This window comes from Chrysemys picta, chromosome 1 (genome assembly GCF_011386835.1).
Source record: "Chrysemys picta bellii isolate R12L10 chromosome 1, ASM1138683v2, whole genome shotgun sequence".
Classification (NCBI taxonomy): domain Eukaryota; kingdom Metazoa; phylum Chordata; order Testudines; family Emydidae; genus Chrysemys; species Chrysemys picta.
In genome coordinates, this window is record NC_088791.1 from 25,042,627 (window position 1) to 25,066,687 (window position 24,061).

The window sequence follows — 24,061 nt, forward strand, 5'->3', positions numbered from 1 at the left end:
TCGGGTGAAGTGAAGATTTACCCTGAGAGAGTAGCTCAAAAGCTTGTCTCTCTCACCAACAGAAGTTAGTCCAATAAAAGATATTATTTATTTTTATTTTTTTATTTATTTTACCTCCCCCACTTTGTCTTTATAATATCCTGGGACTGACACAGCTACAACAACACTGCATAGAGCAAATGAAACATTTTAAATTCTTTCAGTCTTGACCATCTAAGGCAGGGGTGGCCAACCTGTGGCTCAGGAGTTAATATGCGGCTCCTTGTATAGGCACCGACTCTGGGGCTGGAGCTACAGGCACCAACTTTCCAATGTGCCAGGGGGTGTCCATTGCTCAACCCCTGGCTCTGCCACAGACCGTGCCCCCACTCCACCCCTTCTTGCCCCCTCCCCTGAGCCTGCCGTGCCCTCGCTCCTTCACCTCCCCCCATAGCCTCCCACACACCACAAAACTGTTGATCAGGAGGTGCAGGGAATGAGGGGGAGGCGCTGATCGGAGGGGCTGCCGGTGGGTGGGAGGCACTGGGAGCAGGGGGTGCAAGCTCATGGGGGGCTGCTGACATACTGTGGCTCTTTGGCAATGTACATTGGTAAATTCTGGCTCCTTCTCAGGCTCAGGTTGGCCCCCCCATGATCTAAGGAGTTATTGATAACACAGAGAAGGAGACTTTTTTTAATTATCTCTTGGCAGCATCTATTTAACAAGAGTTTTTAATGAGTGAATCTGTTTTCATTCAGTTAAACTCTTTGCTCATGTGAATGAAGTTTAATAATCTCATATAACCCTTAGAACAGGCTCATCATTAGGGCACTTTAATGAGGGATCAGAAATTAGTAAACATGTCATCAGCCCTTTCTGTCTTCTCCCTCTCCATCCACCAAGAGCCCTTCCTCTTTCCCTGCTCTATCTCCTTGGCCTTTGCCTTCCCCTCCCTGCCCACCCCAGCAGGTCAGCAACCTCATGCTCCTAACCCACTTATTGTTGTTCGTAGTCCCCATTTCCCATCTCTGGCACGCTGTCAGGTCACTGTCAATCTTCCCTATCTTGGGACTGACTTTCTTCTGTTAACGACTCTAGAATCCTGCAGCCAGAAATCTTCCCTCCAACCTGGCTCAACGCCCCCTAGGAGCTCCCCAAACCCTAGGAAAATGGCCAGTTACCAAGGTAAAATATTGAACACGTGGGGATTCATTAGTTTCCTAAGAGTTAATAGATTTTATCAGCCTCTATGGAAACTGAACTGTGGGCAAGAATAATAATTACAGGAGTTAGTACAGACAGCGTAGTTATCATCCTTTGGTGGCTGCTTGCCTTACATTATGTAAGGAACTTTTAAGAGTTTCTATTAGTCACTTAGGACTCCTGACATGGAAATTGAATCAAGCTAGTAAAACATCCTGAATTATTCTTTAGCCTTGATAGGGACACACTGAGAAATATAATGTATGACTCATTGTTTAACTGCTTATGAAGCTGTACAAGTGTTTAGATTGATGTGATGTATTGAATGTTGTCTTTAAACAAAAATGTAGCATTATTTACATGAGCTGAAAAATACAAAATCAGTACAAAGGTACTGGCATACATCCTCACCTACGGCTGATAGGGTTAAAATGAAGTTCTCAGTTCTGAGTATGTGCAATATGGAGAACTTGGTGTTTCCTTATATTGCTGTTAAAAAATTTTTACAGTAAATACTAGATTTGCAGAAACATTTTTCCTGCAATTTTTACTAGTCTTGCAGTTTTGTTATTCTTTGTTTTCATATTGATGCAAACATTAAGGTCATGATCCTGCATGTTATAACATGCAGGAATAATAGTCTACCCACATGTAACTTGTAGAATTAGAACCTAATTTACTATATATCCAATTTCAAGTTAGTGTGATTTTTCTATTCTTTTTTCTATGCAATGGATCAGATTCTCATCTAAATTAAACTAATGCAATTTCATTATTGTCAAGAGTGCTATACCAGCTTGACTGAGAGGAGAATATGCCCTAACTTTCCATAGTGAAAATATTCGTTATATAAGCAACAGTCAGAAATGTGCAGGTAAAATGTAAAGAAAACTAAATTTTGCAAAAGAAAACCATAGAAAGAAATCATTCTTTAAAAAAAAAAAGGTGGACTCTTACATAACAAAGGAAAGGTTAATTTTGGATGTGGTATTTTAAAATATTGACATTTACACATATGTTTGTACTTTCTTGGGTTGATCTGTTCATATCCTGACTGTGAATGACTTTGGGGTTGTGGAAATCAGGCATAGAAGTGATTAGAAAGCTTGCCCTCCTCTACAAAAACAAAAAAGAAAAGGACAATAAAGAGTGAAAAAAGAACAAGTCTTAGGCAATATTGGGTGAATAAATGTATCAAACATAGAGGAAAGGCCTTAGGAAGAAAAGACATCTTCAGATGGTCCCAATACACACACTCTCAAGCTACAGAGTCAAGACTAGGGCTGAGTTCAGGTTTCAAACAGAGCCCAGCAGTTTGGTTCACAGGTTTTAGAAAAATGCTAGCCTCCAAGGGGAACCCCTCACCTCCAAGTTTCAAGGCCATCACACACCCTTACTTCCTTCTGTGTTTTCAAGGATTTTGCTAGGAGGTGCAATAGAAATGAGGTTAACCCGCTTCTGAAATGGGCAGACAACCTCAGCCCATCCGCACAAACCATTTGCTAGCACGGGCTGGGGTTAGGAAATGTCATCCAAATGGGCTTGAGATTTGATGTGACTATTTTGCACAGCTCTGCCTCAGAATCTTAGATGTCCTCTTTCTCAAAAACTGAGGTAAAGAATTACCAAACTTGAGCTATGAAACCTGCTTGGTTATAAAAAAGTGATGTTTCAGAGGAAATAGATATTAAAATGCCATTTCTTTGCATGCAGAGCAAGCAAAAAAAAATTCTGATGAATATGTTTCAGAATAAAAAGAAGAAAATCAAATAGCCATCTAAAATTTGCTCTTCCTCCGTTTTTATACTTTTTGTGTAGTTAATGGGAATCTCTGGCATTCATTTATAACAAAGCCTGCTCCTGATAATGCAGGGCGGTAAAATCATTTTCTTTTTGTTGCAGCCATACTGACATACACAGTATACATATACAGAGTCAACCTTCTAAAACATGACAGCCAGAAAATATGCTCTCTCTTGTCTTTGACTATGGCATTTAGTTGCAGATTGGGTCCAATAACTCTTGGAGATTGGTATTCTAATGTAGTGGCACAATAATTGTTTGGTTTTCTTCCTCATTACTCTCCCTAATCACTCTATTTCAAAGTTGCACAAGGACTGTTAAAGGACACACTTACCTGCCTGAGAAAATAACAGCTTGTCCTTGGATCCTTATTTTATTCAGAAAATAGATTTCAGACTTGGAAGTTTTAACTTGTAAACTCACTTGGGGGGCGGGGGTGTAATGTGAAGCTTGTCAGATATTTTGTAGTATGACTGCACCACCATTACTGCTAGGGACAGAAAACATTCATTGTATATTTATCTGAAACTACTATATTTAAACTGTGAAAGGTATGATTCATCTGAAACAAAAGGTCTGCAATGAATACAGGTACATTTTTTCCATGTACAAGCGTCACTTAATTATTTACAGTTACTGACTGCCAGCAATGTTTGTATGAGGAAGTGCTTAATCACGCAAAATTTCTCTTCCTCTCTGCTTTTACAAACTATAAAGCAATAGCTGAAAGGTTAATGGACTTCATTTGCACTTTTGATCCTTTTAACTCTGCATGTAAGAGCATCTTTAAAACTTCTAAATGAGCATTGCAACTATGGAGGCAGCAACAGAATAATTAGTTGTGATTATTTTTCATTGTATTGCTCCTCCATTCCTTAAACATCTTTTGAGTATGCTAATCAGTTTATAAGAGGAAAATTATAAAGCTAATCCAAATTACTCTGTATTATCTGCTTGCTTAAATTCTTTTAATCCGAAGACAAAATAATTTAGTATTGGATTAGACAGCCAATTTTTCCCCTAGATGACAGATCAGCTAATTGAATAGTTCTTATTTACTTTCTTTGCTGTACAGCTTTGTATTGTTTCTTACAACAGATTCCTCTCTTCTCTGTGGAGCAGAATAGGAGTTTGTGTTTATGTTTGCTTTATCTGATTTCCCTTGAATACTTTGCATAATCAGGTAGATTCCAGTTCTTTCACATCTGTTATGTTTCCTTTCTTTAGTATAAACAGTCAGTTGTATTCATGTTGCATTAGCAAAGGTACAGTAACTGATAAAGTCACTAAACAAGTTAAACTGTAATACTTATATGATTTATATTTTAGGAGACCCTTGCCCAGAAAATGGCAGAAGTCCAGGTTCAGTGTCTACACACCACAGTTCTCCTAGAAGTGACTATGCTGCTTATGCTAACAGTAATCATGCTGCATCTAGTAGTAATGCTACACCACCAGAGGGCTTTACTTCACACAGCTTACAAACCAGTGACGTTGTCATCCACCGGAAAGAGAATGAAGGGTTTGGCTTTGTTATCATCAGCTCTTTGAACAGGCCTGAATCTGGATCTACAATAAGTAAGTAAAGTCCTACTTACCACCTCTTGTTTCTTCAAGTTTGCATGTAGTGAAAAAATCAGACACCTAATCCCATATATGTTCATCATTTGTCTGGCAACACAGCCTGAAGTTCTAGGGCTTGTCTTCGCTACCTCGCTACCTCGGCGCAGCTGCATCGATGGAGCTCCACCAATGTAGCACATCTGGGGAAGCTGCGGTATGTCGACAGGAGACTGCTTTCCCGTCAACATAATTACTTCGCCTCAGCGAGAGACGTAGGCTACGTCAGAGGGAGAACATGTCCTGCCGACATAGCGTGGTGTAGACACCGTTTTAAGTCCATGTAACTTACGTCACTCAGGGGGCTGCTTTTCTCACACCCGTAAGCTACGTAAGTTATATCAACTTAAGAGGTAGTGTAGACAAACCCTAAGAGACACTCAAAGTTGCTTCCCTGGGGAACAGTCTCCCTGACGTGTTATGCATAGGAAGAAAGGTTATTCCGTCTTTTGGGGTTAAGAGTCATAGAAATGTAGGGATGGAAATGACCTTGAGAAGACACCAAGTCCAGCCCTCTGCCCTGAGGCAGGCCCAAGCATACCTGGACCATCCCTGACAGGTGTTTGCTAACCTGTTCTTAAAAATTTCCAATGTGATTCCTCACCCTCCCTTGGAAACCTATTCCAGAACTTAAACCTAAATCTCCTTTACTGCAGATTAAGCCCATTACTTCCTGTCCTGCCTTCAGTGGACATGGAGAACAACTTTGTCTCAAACACTCACTTATCTGCCTAACTAATAGGATTCAAAGAGCTCTATCCCTCCCAGGGCCACCCTGAAAGGATACCTCTTATTAATATAAAAGTTAACTATTATGGGACAGATTCTTATCAAATGTCAATTACCATAGATCCAGAGTTATACCAATTCACTCCATCTGAGAATCTGGCCCTATTGTTATTAATACAATGTAGCGTCATAGAGTTATAACGATAACATTTATTAAGGCTAGATACAAAGCATAGGACACATGCAATAAAATGGACTCTTCACGTACACTTTACTGAACCTGCCTAATAGGACATTGCTCAAGCTACTGGAATGCTTTGTGGTGGAGAGAGATAAGGAGGGGCTGATTTCTGTAATCAATGGAACTACTCAGTGTGAAAAGGGTGGCAGAATCAGACCATTAGTGATAATAGCTCAACTTCTGCTCCAACTTCTGTGGTGATGACTTAACATTATGCCCTTGTATGCCAAAAGCCCCTGGCAGGATCTCACTTTCCTAGGTAATCAGAATCTGTAGCTTCCACGGACTTCAAGTGAAGTTGTGGATTCTCAATACTTCTAAAAATCAAGCCCCATGAGAATATTTGCTACCTAGTTTGCGGGTTGCAGACTAAACTGAGCCCTTTCCCTGTGTCCAAAAAGACCATTTGAACTGCTTTTTCCCCCACTTGCCAAAACTGTTTTCTGAGAAAATTAATGACAGTTCCCCCTTTTTGAGCCCTTCCAATGTATTTATCTGTATCAATCTGATAAAATAAATGCAAGTAAAAAAAGTACTGGGAAGAGTCCTATAATCTCACAATGGAAAGTGATTGTGCAAAGTATATTCACAACATTTTATGGTCAAGCATTTATAACATTCTTCATACTATCTCAAATGAACTTTTTTGTTAAATTCAGTAGGATCCTCAAAATTAATACTGTAACAAAACAATAGCCAGTCAGCCAGGTATGACTCCATAGTTATCACTTTGCTGTACATCATGGCTAACAGGAACTTCATGGTGGCAGATGGGAAAAAACAATACTCCTGTTCCAAAACCCAGGTCACTAGTCACTGGAGTTAATGGAAAATTTCCTGTAGGTAATAGGGTGTATGACCCACAGTAGCGTGGTCGTGATTCTCTCTAGTAGAGGGCACTAATATGCATATATACTACACAGTTAATTACAATACATTTTTAATTATAAAGAATTAATTAAAAGGTAGTCTCAGAAGTGCAGTGAGAAATATTTCAAATGCAACCCTTCAGGAGACAGTAAAGAGCAGAGTCAAAGTGATCAAATTCCCTAGAACAAAAATGTGTAGCTACTGGAAATTTAGCATTAATTGAAGTGCTTCAAGAGTAGATGAAGAGGAGGGTCAGATGTTGAGATGAGAAATTAATTCATTAAAACAGTAAGTGTATCAAACCTCTGTGAACTTGAGCAGTTCCCAGATCATGTCCATTTAAAAAAAAGTGTCACAAGTTTGTCATAGTGATAAAATGAAGAGAAATAATCCCTTTCAATGCTCAGATTAAGTAAAGGATCTTGAAACTGTGGTAAAATAAACAAACTGAAAAGGATACAAGATAACACTCCAATCAGTAATGGAAGCAGGTTACCAATCATTTAGATCCACTAAAATTTTAATAGGGAAGCATTAGCAACCATCCATTTTTTACACCACATATTTATTCGGACAAAGTGATTAATGGGTTTGAGCAAGAGCGCAAAGCGTACTAACAGTATGAAAGTATTAACTAGATGATATACCACGGTATTACACAAAGCATGGCTTGGATCAATATTTAAATGTATGCAGTAAAAATGTTAATGTATTCATTTTAAGCCAACCAAGATAGAATTAAAACCCTTCAGTGAAATAGGTCAGGAAGGGAATAGTCTGTAGTGTCAAATAGTCATTGCCTCTAGTTTTATTCTTTCAAATAAAGTGCTGTGTTTTATGGTTAATTGGGAGAGTCAGTGCCTAGAAAAAGAACAATCCAAGGAATAGTCTCATTGGGCATAACCATCAGGGTGATAGAGGGACTGAATATTTTCTACATTTAATTATGGTTTTCTCTTTATTTTTTCCTTCACTCTGCCAGACTGGACTATAAGGTTTCACCATTTGGAAGTGTAACATTAATAGTGCAATGCTAACATTCTCCTTAGTCTTAATTCCCAGTTAAAATTCTGTTGTACAACAAACAAATTACTGTAGATCCTGGAAGAACAACTACTTGGTCATATGTAGTAGTGTGAGTTTTAAGTGCCATTCTATTGTAAATTGATCAAATAGATTGTAACCTTATCTATAACAATGCAGCACATGTTATTAATTATTAATTTTGTGATGATGGTGTTTATTATTATTATTATTCCAGTGCCACAGGTGTTGGGCCTATGGGCCCTGATTCTCAGGTCTCGCATTTGGGACAGGACCCAAGGACAGTGAGGAAGAGATGGCTTTATGGCACCTTTGCTGCTCCCTAATTCTGGGACCAGCGTAAATTAGAAGAATGTGAAGGCTTTTGTCATTTATATCTAGCTGCCCAGGGCCCTACAGGACCATTCTAGCACCAGAAATAGCCAGAGCTGCTCCAGTCAAATCCCTTTTCCCCAGTCACATCCCTTATGATGAGGGCTCAAGGGAGGATTCCCACTATGCTGTTCCTGTATAGCCAGTTAGGTCTACGTTACAGACCCTTTGCCTCAGCAAGGTGTCATGAAGGGACCAGTGTACCCCAGAATCAGACCTATGGTTCTTGTTCCAAGCAGTTTATAATCTGAGTTGCATTTTCTCATGAAAATCTTTATAAGAATGATCTTTGGTGCTGTTTGTTTCCCAGCCGTATCTTTGTTTTGTAGAAATCAATCAAATGCTCTAAGGACTATTTTCTACTCTTGATCTCTGCACAGAAGGAGGGCAGGATATAGCCTTAATTCAGGAACAGAATTGTTATTATATAGTTTCCGGGCAATCTTTAGACCTGTCCTGAGTATATTCTTGGACAAGTTGGTACTTGCTAAAACACCCAGCAGTCATGGCACATTTCTTCTATGCAGTGAAAATCATAGAAATTTTCTCTTTCTCTCTCTTCTTTGGCAAATCATTGCTTGGAATGTTATTTAATTCAGCGCAGGATTATCTTTCACTATATCACTATTCTTAGATGGGGACAGAGCTGGACTGGAGGCAGGATGTCAAGGGTAGAGTGAAAGAGATTACACTGGGGCAAAGCAGAGTAATTCACAAAGTCAGCCATGTTTTAAATTCAGGTAAATGAAAAATGTATAAACAAATAACCCTGTTTGACCTATTTATCTAGGAGCAAATCCTTTACCCGTGCTGAGCTCAAAGGACCAGGCTGGGCTCTGGACAGATGTACATAGGACAGGTTTCAGAGTAGCAGCCGTGTTAGTCTGTATCCGCAAAAAGAACAGGAGTACTTGTGGCACCTTAGAGACTAACAAATTTATTAGAGCATAAGCTTTCGTGGACTACAGCCCACTTCTTCGGATGTAGTCCACGAAAGCTTATGCTCTAATAAATTTGTCAGTCTCTAAGGTGCCACAAGTACTCCTGTACTTCGTACATAGGACAGGTAAAAGACAGTAGAGCCTATTCCAGTCTTAGGAGCAATTCTGCCCCTCTGCCAGTCACTTCGCTTATACCTGACCTTCTCTTTGTCCTTCCTGCTGTTATACAGAGAGCCCCAGTAGCATTTAGCTCAACATTATGCTGGAGTGTGCATTGCCTGCATAGAACCCCAGAAACTTCTCGAGAGAGCAGCAGAACCACACCGGTACACTTCTCCTTAGGGAGATGTACCTAGCCACATAAGCTACGGGCAGGATTTGCCCTTTAATTAGAAGTTTCTGAAGCTTGAAAGCATTGTTTGGTGAATGCAAACAAGTCAATTTCTCAGGTCTACAAAATCTAAAGTGAAGTTCATTACACGTGGAACTGGGTGGGAAATACTTCCCCCGCCCCATGAAAAATTTAGATGAAAATTAAAGTGTCTTTTTGTTGACATTTTTTCTAATTTTGGTCAAGAACCTGAAAACCCAAAACCTTAATATTTTTTCAGTTTTCTGCATCTGAAAACTGAACATTCTTTTTAAAACTGAAAAGATTTTGTTTTTTGGTCAAAAAAACCTCATTTTTTACAAAATCTTAATCTTTTGGTGAAAATTTCCTTTTAATTGAAGAAGCATTTTCCATCAAAAAAAAATAATCAGTGTCAGTGGAAAATCTTTAATCAATTCTATTCAATTGTAAAATCTAGTCTCTGGAGAAAAAGAGTATAATTTTTGTTTATTCTTAGGAAGATAGCCAATGTAATTAATCAAAAATCTGTGAACTGAAGTAATAGTTTTTCAAACAATTCTGTGTCATTTTCCCTGTCAGTTAAATGTTTGGAGACCATAAATATGGTTTCTCATTTTCATTTTAGACTGAAAGCCACCAACTAACAAATACTGATTCTAATTTTATTATGAACAACTTCCAAAAAGAAATACTGATAAAAACAGAGGGTGGAATCCTGGCTCCACTGAAGTCTATAGAAGAACTCCCATTGACCCCCCAGGAGTTCACCAAAACACGGTAATGTTTCCTTGACAGATCCTGATCCTGCAAACTCACACACATGAGCAGTCCCACTCATTCCAAATGGACTAGTCATCTGTACGTTTGCAGGACTGGGCCCACATATATTAACGAAAGTGGTGTGGGAAGCATTCTGCATGCTCTGTGCTCCAAAGATATTGAATGGCCAGGGGAGCAATGAAGCCTGAGAATAACAGTGAAGAATTTCCAATAACATTAGCAATCTCTTTTGTCTCACTTAAGCTTTTAAAATTGTTTCATTATTTTTTTTAATTTGTATGTTTGTCATTTGCCGTGAACAACCAATTTTAGCTTCAAACTATGTAGAGAAACCTAGTTTTGCAGATTAAAAGGCAAACAACCAGCCAAAATATAAACTCTTAAAATAAGTAAAAATCGAAATGGAAAATTAGATTCTTTGCTCATAAATCACAAGTATGTTCCACTGTGTAATCACATTGCAGGTGGTTTTCATTGCTGTTTTCAAAGATATCCAGGCAGGGATAGATAGACATCTTACACTTCAGATTTTCAGCTCTCTTAAAAGCTTGGAGATTTGTCAGAGGTGAATCTTTCTCCTCGGTTTGTATCCTGAGGCACCTTGCTACCCACTAAGAAGTACAGGTGAAGTGGGGGCACAAAGCTTAGTCTCAGATCTCACACACGCAGGTTCATCAGTCAGTCAATAACGCTGTTCTTTATCTCAAAACCCCAAGGAGTTCAAAGAAACTCTAAGTCCGAAGTAAACTTTTTTATAATGCTGTTTTCTGTAGTCATTCAGAAGCTTATCTTGGATTTTATAGGTGTCAGTTAAGCCTGCATTTTGTGAGAAACCAGAGACCTCTGTCTGTCGTCTCTTATTTAGGGTCTGTTTTAAAACGTGTTATAAATCTAATAGTCATGGGCACATAGTGATATGTCTTCATGTTTCACTGACAACTCCTTTGATGCTGTACTGGAATAAGAAAACCATCACAAAACCCATTTAGGGCCTTTTTACGTATTCTTTTCTTTACAAAAATGTTTTTGGTAATTCTGTACTGAATCATTATTTACATTTTATAATTATGCTGATTCTCATAAAATTGTGCCTGGCACAGTAACGTTGACTCAAGCATCACCACTTCTCCAATTTCTCTGGAAATAGTTAATAATACTTATTGTCCACACATAGTTTACTGGAAACTCTTTCTAAAGAAATCAATATGTTAGATGCTTTACAGAGAATGAACAAGCTCCATTCTTGGAAGAATTTGCAGCCCAAATACACACATACACAGAAAAACAGGAGTGCCCAAGACAACAAAATGGAGTGGGTGACTGATTACATTCAGCATGTGTTGGTTCCACAATTTTTTGTATAGAATTTTGCCCACACTTTACAATAGGGAGAATTAAGAGCTATAGGCCTTTTGGGAGGGATTTATTGTGAGGAGACCGCTCTGCAATAGCTACACTCTTTTTTTAGCGTGCCTATCACAGGACTTTGGGGGATCAACAGACCCAAATACCAGTCAAACTGATCTTTTTTTATTTGAAGAAACTTTATGAAGAAGCCTCACTTGCAGTAACAAGGAAATAATAAAAGATAAGTTGGAGGCCAAGGCCTTCTGTGCACAGGTTCAGCAAGCATTATGGGGTTGTTACTGAATTTAAGTTAATTCAGTAAAAATAACATTACAGATTTTTACATTTATTATAGTCTCCAAATTAAAACCTGATATGCTGGGGCCTGTTGGTTGAATGAAAACTCTCACCTATAGCGAATTGAGGACACAATAAATATTCATGTGATCAACTGTATAACATATTAGAAAGGACAGCTGGCTCAGGAGAGCTCATTTACTTGGTTTAGTTTCTGTTTCCATTTACATTAAGAAAATACTGCAAGAAGTTATTATCTGCCAGAGGATTTAATAGAAACAGTAGAGGTTTGATTTTTTTCCCCTTCATGTGATCACTTCTGATGTTTAACTATTGTACATGAAAAAAATGTGAGACAATAGCCTAGTGGCTTTTTATACAATGCTATTTCAACTGTCGGGGGGGAATAGAGAGGATATGAGAGAACATTGCATGTATAGATGTGAGAAACATTACTTGTTGGTAACACCTGCTTGTAATGTTCAGCTGTTTCTAGCGGGCATGCTGAGAAATTACTTGGAGCTCAGTATGGCTCTTGTGAATCTGAGTCAGGAGAAATTATTTTTGTTTATAAAGAGAGCAAGAGATGGAAAGAGAAGAGGGAAAGGCAGCATTTTATTTAGCACCAAGGGTCTATTCTTGCCTTGTATATGCACATCAAGCTGAAGCAAGCATATGGATCATAGCGTATAACCAACTCCTGGATTTTTTTTGCCCTTTCTAAAACGTGAAATTTAAAAAAATCTTTTGTGGCAGAGGTACAAAAACTTGGCTTTGGACTAGTTTTATCTTTAAAATATAGAAATATTACTAAGTGTCTTTAAAAATAAAATCATTTACAGAGAGCTGTAAATAAATTAGTTAACTAAATCAGATCTTCCACACTTTTTAATCAGTGTTATGTTAAAAATGTGTCCCATCCCTTTGACTCCTAAATTCAGAATTCAAGCCCTATCTTGATTTTCCTTAAATATGGTTGGTGCTAGTCATCACACTGTGCCAGGACAGACATCGAGCACTGGTGTAGCAGTGGGTCCTAGGCCAAATTGTATTCCTAATGCAAATGCTTCAGGCACCCCTTCATTGGCCAACTTCACAAATTCTGCAACCATTGCAGAGATGCCACCCTCTCTAATTTTTTCATAATCATCCTGATTTTAATGTAATTATGAAATTAGTAATTCGGGTTTAAATCTACTAATTTTGCAAGCTGAAGCATGTGCGCACACACACATATGTAAAACAATATGTGTGTGTCACTCACCATCACTCAGGTCCAACAAACACAGCAAATAGGGTGGCTGCTGGGGCTTTCTTCTCCACTGCCCCTGTGGCACATGCAGAGACTGCACAGTGAGGGTCTGATAGTAGGCAAGCCATGGAAAATTTGAATGGGGTTAAAATGCTTTTGGATTCACTGCCCAAGCCACAGGCTGCATGTTGCATTCTAGCTACATGTGGACCGTGCTGGACTGCATTAATGCACTCTAGATACCTAGAGTGTGCCAGCAGGATCCATGGGGGCAGTTGGAGCGCAACACACAACCTGTGGCTTTTGCTGTGAATCCAGCACCACAGAACCCTGCTGGCAATAGCCGCAGCTTGCCGCTTATCAGACTCTCACTGCGCAGTCGGGGGGGAGAGAAGCTGGAGGAGCAGGAAGAGGCAGCGGTGGCAGAGGAGAGAGGGTATGCAATAGAGGAGAAGGATTATCCCAAGAAGGAGGTCCAGCCCCATGACTGGCCAAGGTAATTAAAGGCTAAGGAGTATAGGAGGGCAGCTTTCCTAGGGCGGTTCCTCCCTGTCTCCCTGTTTGGGGATGGGAGTCAGGGGCACAAAGAGGGGGGATGGGCCCACTGCAGGCTCCCAGGAGTCAAGTCTTCAAGCAGGCACTGAGTTTTACAAAAGGGGCAGCAGAAAGGTCAGGTCCCTTGTGAGCACATTTGCCAGCATCCACTTCTGTAAGATTGCTATGCTGTAAGAGTGCAAGCTTCCCCTCCTCTTTGGGATCTGGGGTTAAGGCTTCACTCACTGGGTGGACAATTTTTTTTAATGGGACAGCAAAATATGATTTTTTTCACTAACCCCAATCAGCATGATAAAGGGCATGTAGGTGGATTTTGTGCCCAGGGTAGTGAATTTTCACAGTAATTGTGCAAAGCTGCTAAGTTGGCACTATTAATATTTTACTGGTTACAAATGTATTTGATATTTAGTATTTACTCAGAACCCTTTTTGATAGACCCTCTATCACGGACACTAAATAGAATGTAATGTAAATACATTAAAAATTGTAGGTTGCTCTAGGCATGTAGTTGCTAATTGTAGTTTGTCTTGTTCACTGAACTAGTTCTATTTTGTAATGGTTCACTTAATTACAGTATGTGACTTTATTTTTAAAGGGAGATTTGTTTGATAGGAACCTCGTTGCTGGCATGGTACCACATCTAAAGTACCAGCTGCTTATTCTTTGTTTTATTGTTTGCCTATTTGGTTATGTAATTTTCCTATGTTACTACAATTTTCTTAAACTTTTACAGACTTTCAGCAACTGCATCTCACAATGCCAATTTTCTGCCAATGTCACCAAAAGCAATAATTTTCTGCCATAACAGATTTGTAAAATGAAAACTGAACTTTTTTTCTAATCCAAGTCTGGTTGAATTAGCCTGTTTTGCTGAGGGTTACCTGCAGCAAATGGGCAAGGTAGTTAGAGCAAAGGAAGTTAAGAGAGAGAAATGGCAATAGCCAAAATAAAAGGACAACTATCAAACTCAACAAATAATCCTTACTAGCTATAATAAGATTATTCATTTTATGATATGATAAAATACATCATCTTACTTTTCATAATTCCTTTCATTTTGAAGTGCTTGGCAAATTAGGATAATTGCAGCCACCTCTAGGACAGAACATGGCAGTTGCTTAACAGGATAGAGCAACACTGCAAAATAGCATAAAGCTGCTACCCTACAAAGAGGTCTACAGGCACACGCTCTATTCCCTGACCAAATCATTGGGACACTGCGGGGTGGTTAAGGATCTGTGGTTTAGGATCCTTTTGCAGGATTGAGGCCTCGCTCAGGAAATAAAATAAAGTATCAGACTGAAACTGCAGGGGGAGTTTAGTTAGGATGAGTGAAATCTAAGGGCTAGTTCCTGCAAGGTACTGATTAGCACTCTAGCACAATTCAGTCCAACACAGCTTCAACCATGTGAGTAGTCCCATTGAAGTCTATGGAACTACTCACACAGTGAAGCACGTGCTGAAGTGCGTCACTGTATCAGAGCCAAAAACGCATCACCTTGCAGGATTGAGCCCTGGATGCTCAACACCACTGAGTGAAGGTAGAGGAACAGCGTGGTCTGAAAAATAAACAAACATATTAACGAGACCTGAAGAGCTTAAACACGACTATCACTTTGAAACAACTGTCACATTTTGAGAGGACTTCAGATTAATGGGGGGAAAATACACCCACCTGAAGAGAGCGAGCATATTTCATACATTATTGTTACATTAATTTCACATATTCCTAACTATTAATCATACACTGACCTATATAAAGCATATATTTCAGCATGAATTTTCACCCATGTAGGTTATACGCTGTGGGATCTGATGACACAAATAAAGTTACTTACCCTCAAAAGAAAGCTACATAGGATCTTTTATCACTCTTTACAGTGGGATGAGCATGTATTCATCCACATCCAAAGGGAATGAAAATAAAGTGGGGCTCTTAAAACCATGTGTCACAATATTCCCCCATGACTGCTGCAGGCTTGGACATCTGCAAAATATGAATTACAGTCCGGCTGCTGCAATGATGAGAGATAAGAAGACAGAATTCTCTCTTCAGAATGTGTCTCAGACTACAGAGTCACTGTGGTTCAAAAGAAAAATATTTGGAGAGTTGCTTCCACTTAATTCCTTATACAAAGGGGTGAACAGACTAGTAAAGAACTTCAAAGACAAGTGGAAACATTCATCCCCTGCTAAAGTGTTTTGTGCACTTTTTTTTTAAGCCACAGGTTCCAAATTGTTTTGTTTGGACAAAAGTAACTATCAAGAAGTGAATCAAGAAAAAAATAGCACTTTAACCAAAGCTTAATTAAATGGTACATATTGGAGAGAATCTTACAGAGCCTCCCCATCTGGATATCAGGTGACAAAACAATGTACCAAAGAAGCATCAAGATAGAAGCATTACATTATCAGAACAGAACTCTCACTGCCTTTTTTCTACCTTGTTAGGCAGGACACTGTTTCTAACAGCTGCTGAAAGTCACTTTTTCCCATTCAATACATAGCACTTAAGTGTAAAAGTTTTGCAATGGTGTGTAAACCTTTAATCAAAAAAACCAAACTCACCTCTGCTTCTCCCCTCCCAATTTAGACTTATTTCTCATGTCCAGTAGCCTTGTTATCTCCAGCTATGGTCTCATAAATTGAGCAGCATCAGGCCTGGTTACTGCTTGGATGGGAGACCTACACGGAGTAGCTTAGTGAAGTTGTGTTAGTTATTCAATAAGAGGCACTCTTTCCTCTGAATCAGTACCAAACCAGTGACCCTGCATAGCTTTATGGGACCCTGTGGTATTGACAGTATCATCTCTAGGTTAGCAATGGCAAGCACAGGAATTTTAGCCAGGGTGTTCTAGCCAAATTCCAGCCTGGATAGTCCGAGTACTTTCTTCCTACTTAAATTCCCCAAAGGGGCTGCTTCGCTTTCTGATCTGTTGTGTACTACTATTGCTCTAGTAATGTGATACAGCTGTGGCATTCCAGGCCAGAGGTGGCCGCATTTCAGTCATGGGTTAAATTATTATTGTAGATGTAGTATATAGTTTATGAAGTGATTTGATGACAAGGTACTTTATAAATGTAAATTATTTCACTGTCAATTTGCTGTTTTATTCCTTTTGGGTATCTAGTCTTCCATCAGTATACGCATGTGGAAGTTATGCAACTGCAACAGTGGCAGAATAAACTCTGTATTTTTGTACAAAATGTGGTTACTCATAATTCATTAGATTTTAATGTAAAGAAAGGTTTCAAACAAAGTGCCACCCTATGAGTACTTATTTCCCAAGCAACGGTGCATTCTGCAAGTACCCAAGTTCATAAAAATCATAGAATCATAGATGATTAGGGTTGGAAGAGACCTCAGGAGGTCATCTAGTCCAACTGCCTGCTCAAAGCAGGACCAACCCCAACTAAATCATCCCAGCCAGGGCTTTGTCAAGCCAGGCCTTAAAAAACCTCTAAGGATGGAGATGCCCCTACCTCCCTAGGTAACCCATTCCAGTGCTTCACCACCCTCCTAGTGAAATAGTGTTTCCTAGACCTCCCACACTGCAACTTGAGACCATTGCTTCTTGTTCTGTAATCTGCCACCGCTGAGAACAGTCTAGCTCCATCCTCGTTGGAACCCCCCTTCAAGTAGTTGAAGGCTGCTATCAAATCCCCCCTCACTCTTCTCTTCTGTAGACTAACTAAGCCCAGTTCCCTCAGCCTCTCCTCATAAGTCATGTGCCCCAACCCCCTAATAATTTTTGTTGCCCTCCGCTGGACTCTCTCCAATTTGTCCACATCCTTTCTATTGCGGGGGGCCCAAAACTGGATGCAATACTCCAGATGTGGCCTCACCACTGCCGAATAGAGGGGAATAATCACTTCCCACAATCTGCTGGAAATGCTCCTACTAATGCAGCCCAATATGCCGTTAGCCTTCTTCTTCTAATTGTGTCAGTATTACTAAAGCTATAGCTAAATTTGTATTTTTGATTGAAGCATAATGTTAAAGAAGCATGCAGTCTGACTGTGGATTGAGTTTCAGAGTAGTTACCTGTATCTTCAGTTCAGAAAATTAATGATTTGCTGCATTTCAGAAAGGGCTCGAATGGCATGAATAGTGTTTTCTTCAATAATAGAAACAAAAGTTGTATTGGGGGTTTGTGAATTGTGATTGCATAAGCGATGTGCAAGGTGAGTTTGTACAGTTACCTCGGCGAACCTTTATAAAAGGAAAGGGAATTTTAACTTTGTTTTGTGGACACTTTTATTATGAACATATCATCTGTTAACGATTCATTTTATACTAGCAGTGAATGCTAAGATATTTGTAAAAATGTTTGTAAATGTATCTTTTTCTCTGTACAGTTCTCTTTAGTTGCTAGGATAAAAAAATATAGATTTTAGTAAAGAAAACAACAATAAAGCAATTGTTCTTCTGTCCCAGTCTTTTTATATTATAGAACTAACATCCAAATAATGGGCCAGATCCTTAGCTGATATAAATAAACATAGCTTCATTAATTTTGTAATCTAGTCCAGTTCGTTAAAAAGTAGTTTAGGGAGGCCCAATAATAAATAGACAATCTCAATTTTAGGAATCATTGTTGGTTAAATTTGAGTTAAAAAACAAGGCACATAACGAATAGTAAATTCTGTGGTTTGGTTTGTTTCCAAGTTTTAAAACTTTTTATTTTGCAAGTTTCAGAGTAGCAGCCGTGTTAGTCTGTATCCGCAAAAAGAACAGGAGTACTTGTGGCACCCTAGAGACTAACAAATCCATTAGAGCTCTAATAAATTTGTTAGTCTCTAAGGTGCCACAAGTACTCCTGCTCTTTTTACAAGGGGAGATAGATTCAATGTTTGTAATGGCTCAGCCATTCCCAGTCCTTATTCAATCCTTTGTTGATTGTGTCTAGTTTGCATATCAATTCCAGCTCAGCAGTCTCTCGTTGGAGTCTGTTTTTGAAGTTTTTCTGTTGTAATATAGCCACCCGCAGGTCTGTCACTGAATGACCAGACAGGTTAAAGTGTTCTCCCACTGGTTTTTGAGTATTATGATTCCTGATGTCAGATTTGTGTCCATTAATTCTTTTGCGTAGAGACTGTCCTGTTTGGCCAATGTACATGGCAGAGGGGCATTGCTGGCACATGATGGCATATATCACATTGGTAGATGTGCAGGTGAACGAGCCCCTGATGGTATGGCTGATGTGATTAGGTCCTGTGATGATGTCACTTGAATAGATATGTGGACAGAGTTGGCATCGGGGTTTGTTACAAGGATAGGTTCCTGGGTTAGTGGTTTTGTTCAGTGATGTTTGGTTGCTGGTGAGTATTTGCTTTAGGTTGGGGGGTTGTCTGTAAGCGAGGACAGGTCTGTCTCCCAAGATCTGTGAGAGTAAAGGATCATCTTTCAGGATAAGTGGTAGATCTCTGATGATGCGCTGGAGAGGTTTTAGTTGGGGGCTGAAGGTGACAGCTAGTGGTGTTCTGTTATTTTCTTTGTTGGGCCTGTCTTGTAGGAGGTGACTTCTGGGTACTTGTCTGGCTCTGTCAATCTGTTTTTTCACTTCAGCAGGTGGGTATTGTAGTTTTAAGAATGCTTGATAGAGATCTTGTAGGTGCTTGTCTCTATCTGAGGGATTGGAGCAAATGCGGTTATATCTTAGAGCTTGGCTGTAGACAATGGATCGTGTGGTGTGTCCTGGATGGAAGCTGGAGGCATGTAGGTAAGTGTAGCGGTCAGTAGGTTTCCGGTATAGGGTGGTATTTATGTGACCATCGCTTATTAGCACAGTAGTGTCCAGGAAATGGACCGCTTGTGTGGATTGATCTAGGCTGAGGTTGATGGTGGGATGGAAATTATTGAAATCATGGTGGAATTCCTCAAGGCCTTCTTTTCCATGGGTCCAGATGATGAAGATGTCATCAATGTAGCGCAAGTAGAGTAGGGGCGTTAGGGGACGAGAGCTAAGGAAGCGTTGTTCTAAGTCAGCCATAAAAATGTTGGCATACTGTGGGGCCATACGGGTACCCATAGCAGTGCCGCTGACTTGAAGGTATTTCAAATGTGAAATAGTTGTGGGTGAGGACAAAGTCACTAAGTTCAGCCACCAGGTTAGCTGTGACATTATCGGGGATACTGTTCCTGATGGCTTGCAGGCCATCTTTGTGTGGAATATTGGTGTAGAGGGCTGGTGTTTTCTGGAAGATCACCGATGGATTGTAGTTTCCTCAGGAAGTCAGTGGTGTCTCGAAGATAGCTGGGAGTGCTGGTAGCGTAGGGTCTGAGGAGAGAGTCCACATAACCAGACAAGCCTGATGTTAGGGTGCCAATGCCTGAGATGATGGGGAGTCCAGGATTTCCAGGTTTATGGCTCTTGGGTAGCAAATAGAATACCCCTGGTCGGGGTTCTAGGCATGTGTCTGTACAGATTTGTTCCTGTGCTTTGTCAGGGAGTTTTTATAGCAGATGGTGTAGTTTCTTTAGGTAATCCTCAGTGGGATCAGAGGATAATGGCCTGTAGAATGTGGTGTTAGACAGCTGTGCCCCTCTGCCATGTACATTAGCCAAACCGGACAGTCTCTACGCAAAAGAATTAATGGACACAAATCTGACATCAGGAATCATAATACTCAAAAACCAGTGGGAGAACACTTTAACCTGTCTGGCCATTCAATGACAGACCTGCGGGTGGCTATCTTACAACAGAAAAACTTCAAAAACAGACTCCAACGAGAGACTGCTGAGCTGGAATTGATATGCAAACTAGATACAATCAACTCAGGATTGAATAAGGACTGGGAATGGCTGAGCCATTAGATTCAATGTTTGTATCTCCCCTTGTAAGTATTCTCACACTTCTTATCAAACTATCTGTACTGGGCTATCTTGATTATCACTTCAAAAGTTTTTTTCTCTTACTTAATTGGCCTCTCAGAGTTGGTAAGACAACTCCCACCTGTTCATGCTCTCTGTATGTGTGTATATATATATCTCCTCAATATATGTTCCACTCTATATGCATCCGAAGAAGTGGGCTGTAGCCCACGAAAGCTTATGCTCTAATAAATTTGTTAGTCTCTAAGGTGCCACAAGTACTCCTGTTCTTTTTATTTTGCAAGTGTCATTTTCAGGAGTTATTAGGTTTTAAATCAAAGCAGATAATTTCTCTAAAAGACCAGATAATTATAGTGCTCATATGCACCACTAATGACCTCTTCCATACAGGTTGCTCCATTCAGATTTGACGCTAAACTTCAAACTACATTGTTGACAATGGTAGGTCTCTTTTGATGTTTTGGAGACTGGGGCAGCTATTGAGAAGTGGCCGTAGGAATTCATGCCGCTCCTTTATTGCTGTGGTGCTGGCTGATGTTCAGTGGCCAGTAGGAGGCCTTTTATTAGCAGACTAGATTAGCCAGCATTGAAAATATTTAAACCTTCTGATCGGTTGGTGGTGCAGTGTAATCAGCAAATGACTCAGATAAGATTGTGAATTGTGACTGGCCGTCAAAGGACATCTTTTTAAAAAATCAGGAGGAGATTTTGTGTTTAACCCTACTTTTAAAATTTGGGTTCCGGAAAATAAATCCTGCCAGTTTATTCCTAAACCTGGAACCGTTAATAATAAACCACTTAGTTCTCCTCGGTAACTACTGGCTGTCTTACTCTTGGTGAGAGGAAGGATGGTCCAGTGGTTAGGCCACGAACTTGGGAAGCCATAGGTTCAAGTTATTCCTCCACCACAGACTTCCTGTATGACCCTGGACAAATCACTTAGCCTTTCTGCCTCAGTTCCCCATGTGTAAAATGGGGCTAACAGTATTTCCCTACCTTACAGCGGTGTTGTAAGGATAAAAGCGTGTAAGGTGCTCAGATACCTGGTAGTGAGTGTCATATAAGTGTAGTATAAGAAACAGATAGTTCCTTAGCCACCCAGATTTTGAATAGAAATCCAGCTGTCCAAAGATGTAGAGATGCTTGTTATCAATAGTTACCTGCCCTTTGCATATGAATAACACAACACTACTGAGCAGCTCTTTACCAAACTGTTTCAGGTACATCTCTGGAATAAAGAAAAAGGGAAAATTATGGGTTACAGCTCAGTTAAGGAGTCCTTTTGCATGTTGGAAAGGATAGGTGGGATTTGGAACTGCGGAGTGAACCTGATTTCTAGGGGCAACAAATTATTCCCCCACAAAATGCAAACCCTGTAACAACGAGAGTGGGTTTCATTGCTTTTGTGCCATGTCCATGGATCATCATTTCTGTGTTCCAAGTCTTGGCTGGCCTCCTCAGCAGGCCTGGAAGTCACATCCACTCATGATATAGCTGAAAGGTGGGCAAGCAGCAAGTAGGCAGGAGGACAAAACCCAAAGGGCTCACACACCATGCAGACGGTCTTGAAAAGGGGAGCTTTCCAACAGCCACCTCTGCTGAAGAGGGAGGAAGGTGGTGAGACCTAGGAATTCTGTGCTAAGGGTGCTAAGACATAGGTATGGGGTGTCTGGGAGACACTCAGCATAGGGATGGGAACAGGTTAGATAATTAAGTTACATTGGAATGAGTGTGTGCGTGTAACGGAAAGGGAGAAAGAAGTGAGATTGGTGAGTGTGGGCTGAGGGACAAGAAAAGAAAAGAATAGCTGTAGACAAGAGATCTAGTGAATAAGCAAAGTGATCTGAGATAAGGAGCAGAGATTGCATAGCAAGAAAAGATGGGTGGAGAAAGAGCTTGGAAGAACACTGGGAAATAGGGAAAAGACACAGGACAAGAAAATATGAGGGGGAGAATGAGATGGAACACAGAAAGAATTAGAGAATGAAGGGGAAGGTAGCAAAGAGAGAAACAGACTAGACTTTACATATGTGTATATGCATATTGCACATACATGTGCCATACACTTCTTACACTGTAAGAGTACATTCACCCTGACATGTGAATATGCAAACTGCAATAAATCCCTGGTATGATTTGCATTTTGTCTTTGAGTGTATATAAGGAGGGGGCGAGAACAGTATGTTGAATGCATCTATTCAAATTATTTTCCATATTAAAAAATATGAATATAAAGGAAATAATCTCTAGGTTGTACTTTTATAATAAAATCTAAAAATGAAAGAAATTCTGTACATTGAGAGGTCTGTGGCCAGGTGTGATTACTATTTATTGTGCAAAATTTAAACTTTCACTGTTGCATTCTTCTGCCATTCCCCACATCTGTTTGTTTTGCCCGCTTGTAGCATCTTATCATCTGCCAAGTTTGTAAGCACTCTGAGGCAGGACTGTCTTTGTACTTCGTGTCTGTACAGCACCTGCCACAAGGGGGTACTGAACCCTCACTGGGACCTATAGACACAATAGCAATACAAATAATAACTGGCTCTGTGCACCTATTTGTTTTTGTTTTTTTTTATTTACCTGGGAAATTCTTGAAAATGTGGCCATCTGTTTGTCTGTGGATACCACCGCCTACTGTAACATTTGTTAACTATAAATATTTTTCCCTATCTAGCTGTACCCCATAAAATAGGGAGGATAATTGATGGAAGTCCTGCTGATCGCTGTACGAAACTAAAAGTCGGAGACCGGATCTTAGCTGTGAATGGCCAGTCTATTATTAACATGCCTCATGCAGATATTGTGAAGCTAATTAAAGATGCAGGTCTTAGTGTAACACTTCGCATCATTCCTCAGGAGGGTAAGTAATTAAGCCTTAAAGCCCGGGAAGAAAGTTATGTTACCTCCAGTTAGTTTGAAGAGTTTTTGTTTTGAAGCTTGCATGTGTTGTACAAAAAGGTTACAGCTGCAACCCTAGAACTAGCTAGAATATTATCTGAATTCTTGAAAACAATCTAATTGTGGATGTATGTTTCAAAGAACCTAAAGAAACCTGATGGCATAGGGAGTACTGCAGTGTGTGTGCTATAGACTTGTGGAAGAACTGCCTTCTGACATGGATGTAAAATACTCACTAAAAGGCCTGATTTTGAGCTCACTCCTTTTTATATTATTGATTTCCACTGACTTCAATTGAGTTACTCCTTATTTTCACAAGTGTAAGAGAACAAAATCAAGTCCTTAGCCAGTGGGAAATAAGTGACTCACAAACTGTCATCTTGTGTATTCATTTATACCTGTAGTGAGTGACTGCAAAAATGGATGTAAAATGCCACCACTGGAGCGAAGGGAGAAATTTGATTTGATACTGTTTTGCACAGATATAAGTGACTATGCAAGGTAGGGGAGAACCAAGCTCCAAAGGGCTCAGTTTGTCAGATGCAGACAAGGTAACAGACTCATTATTGTGGGCATCACCCTACAAACCAATCAGTGGAGTTTCTTTGATGTGAGCTTCATGTAATTTAAGTTGAAAGAGCTGCAGTGCTAGTATATGAATTCCATTGCATTAATGAAACTGTGACTTTAAGTCCCAGTAGCAGAATACTAGTGTGGATAGGAATGTCAAATACAGAAACCAATGAGATCACTTGCTGATCGGTGTGCTTTTTAGATGACCTTCAGCTCTGTCGGTGCTATCAGCTTAACTCATACTGAGTATAATGCTCTTCTACTGGTATACAGCGGAAATTGGCAGACAACTGGCCCTGGATAATGCTGCCCCTATGTCAGTAAATGAATTCAATGTGAAGAAACACCTAAATGTACAGGAAGAGC

The 24,061-nt window shown here is 39.9% G+C and overlaps 1 protein-coding gene across 9 annotated transcripts in view; it reads left to right on the forward strand.

The window, feature by feature from the left end:
- The window catches only part of MAGI2 (membrane associated guanylate kinase, WW and PDZ domain containing 2), a 1,106,753-nt gene that overhangs the window by 1,030,537 nt on the left and 52,155 nt on the right, over positions 1-24,061 (forward strand). For all 9 annotated transcript variants that reach the window (XM_065555069.1, XM_042859399.2, XM_065554827.1 and 6 more), the window contains 2 exons: positions 4,316-4,564; positions 22,899-23,084. In XM_065555069.1, coding sequence (XP_065411141.1) covers positions 4,316-4,564; positions 22,899-23,084 — 435 coding nt within the window. The remainder of the gene's footprint in view (positions 1-4,315; positions 4,565-22,898; positions 23,085-24,061) is intronic.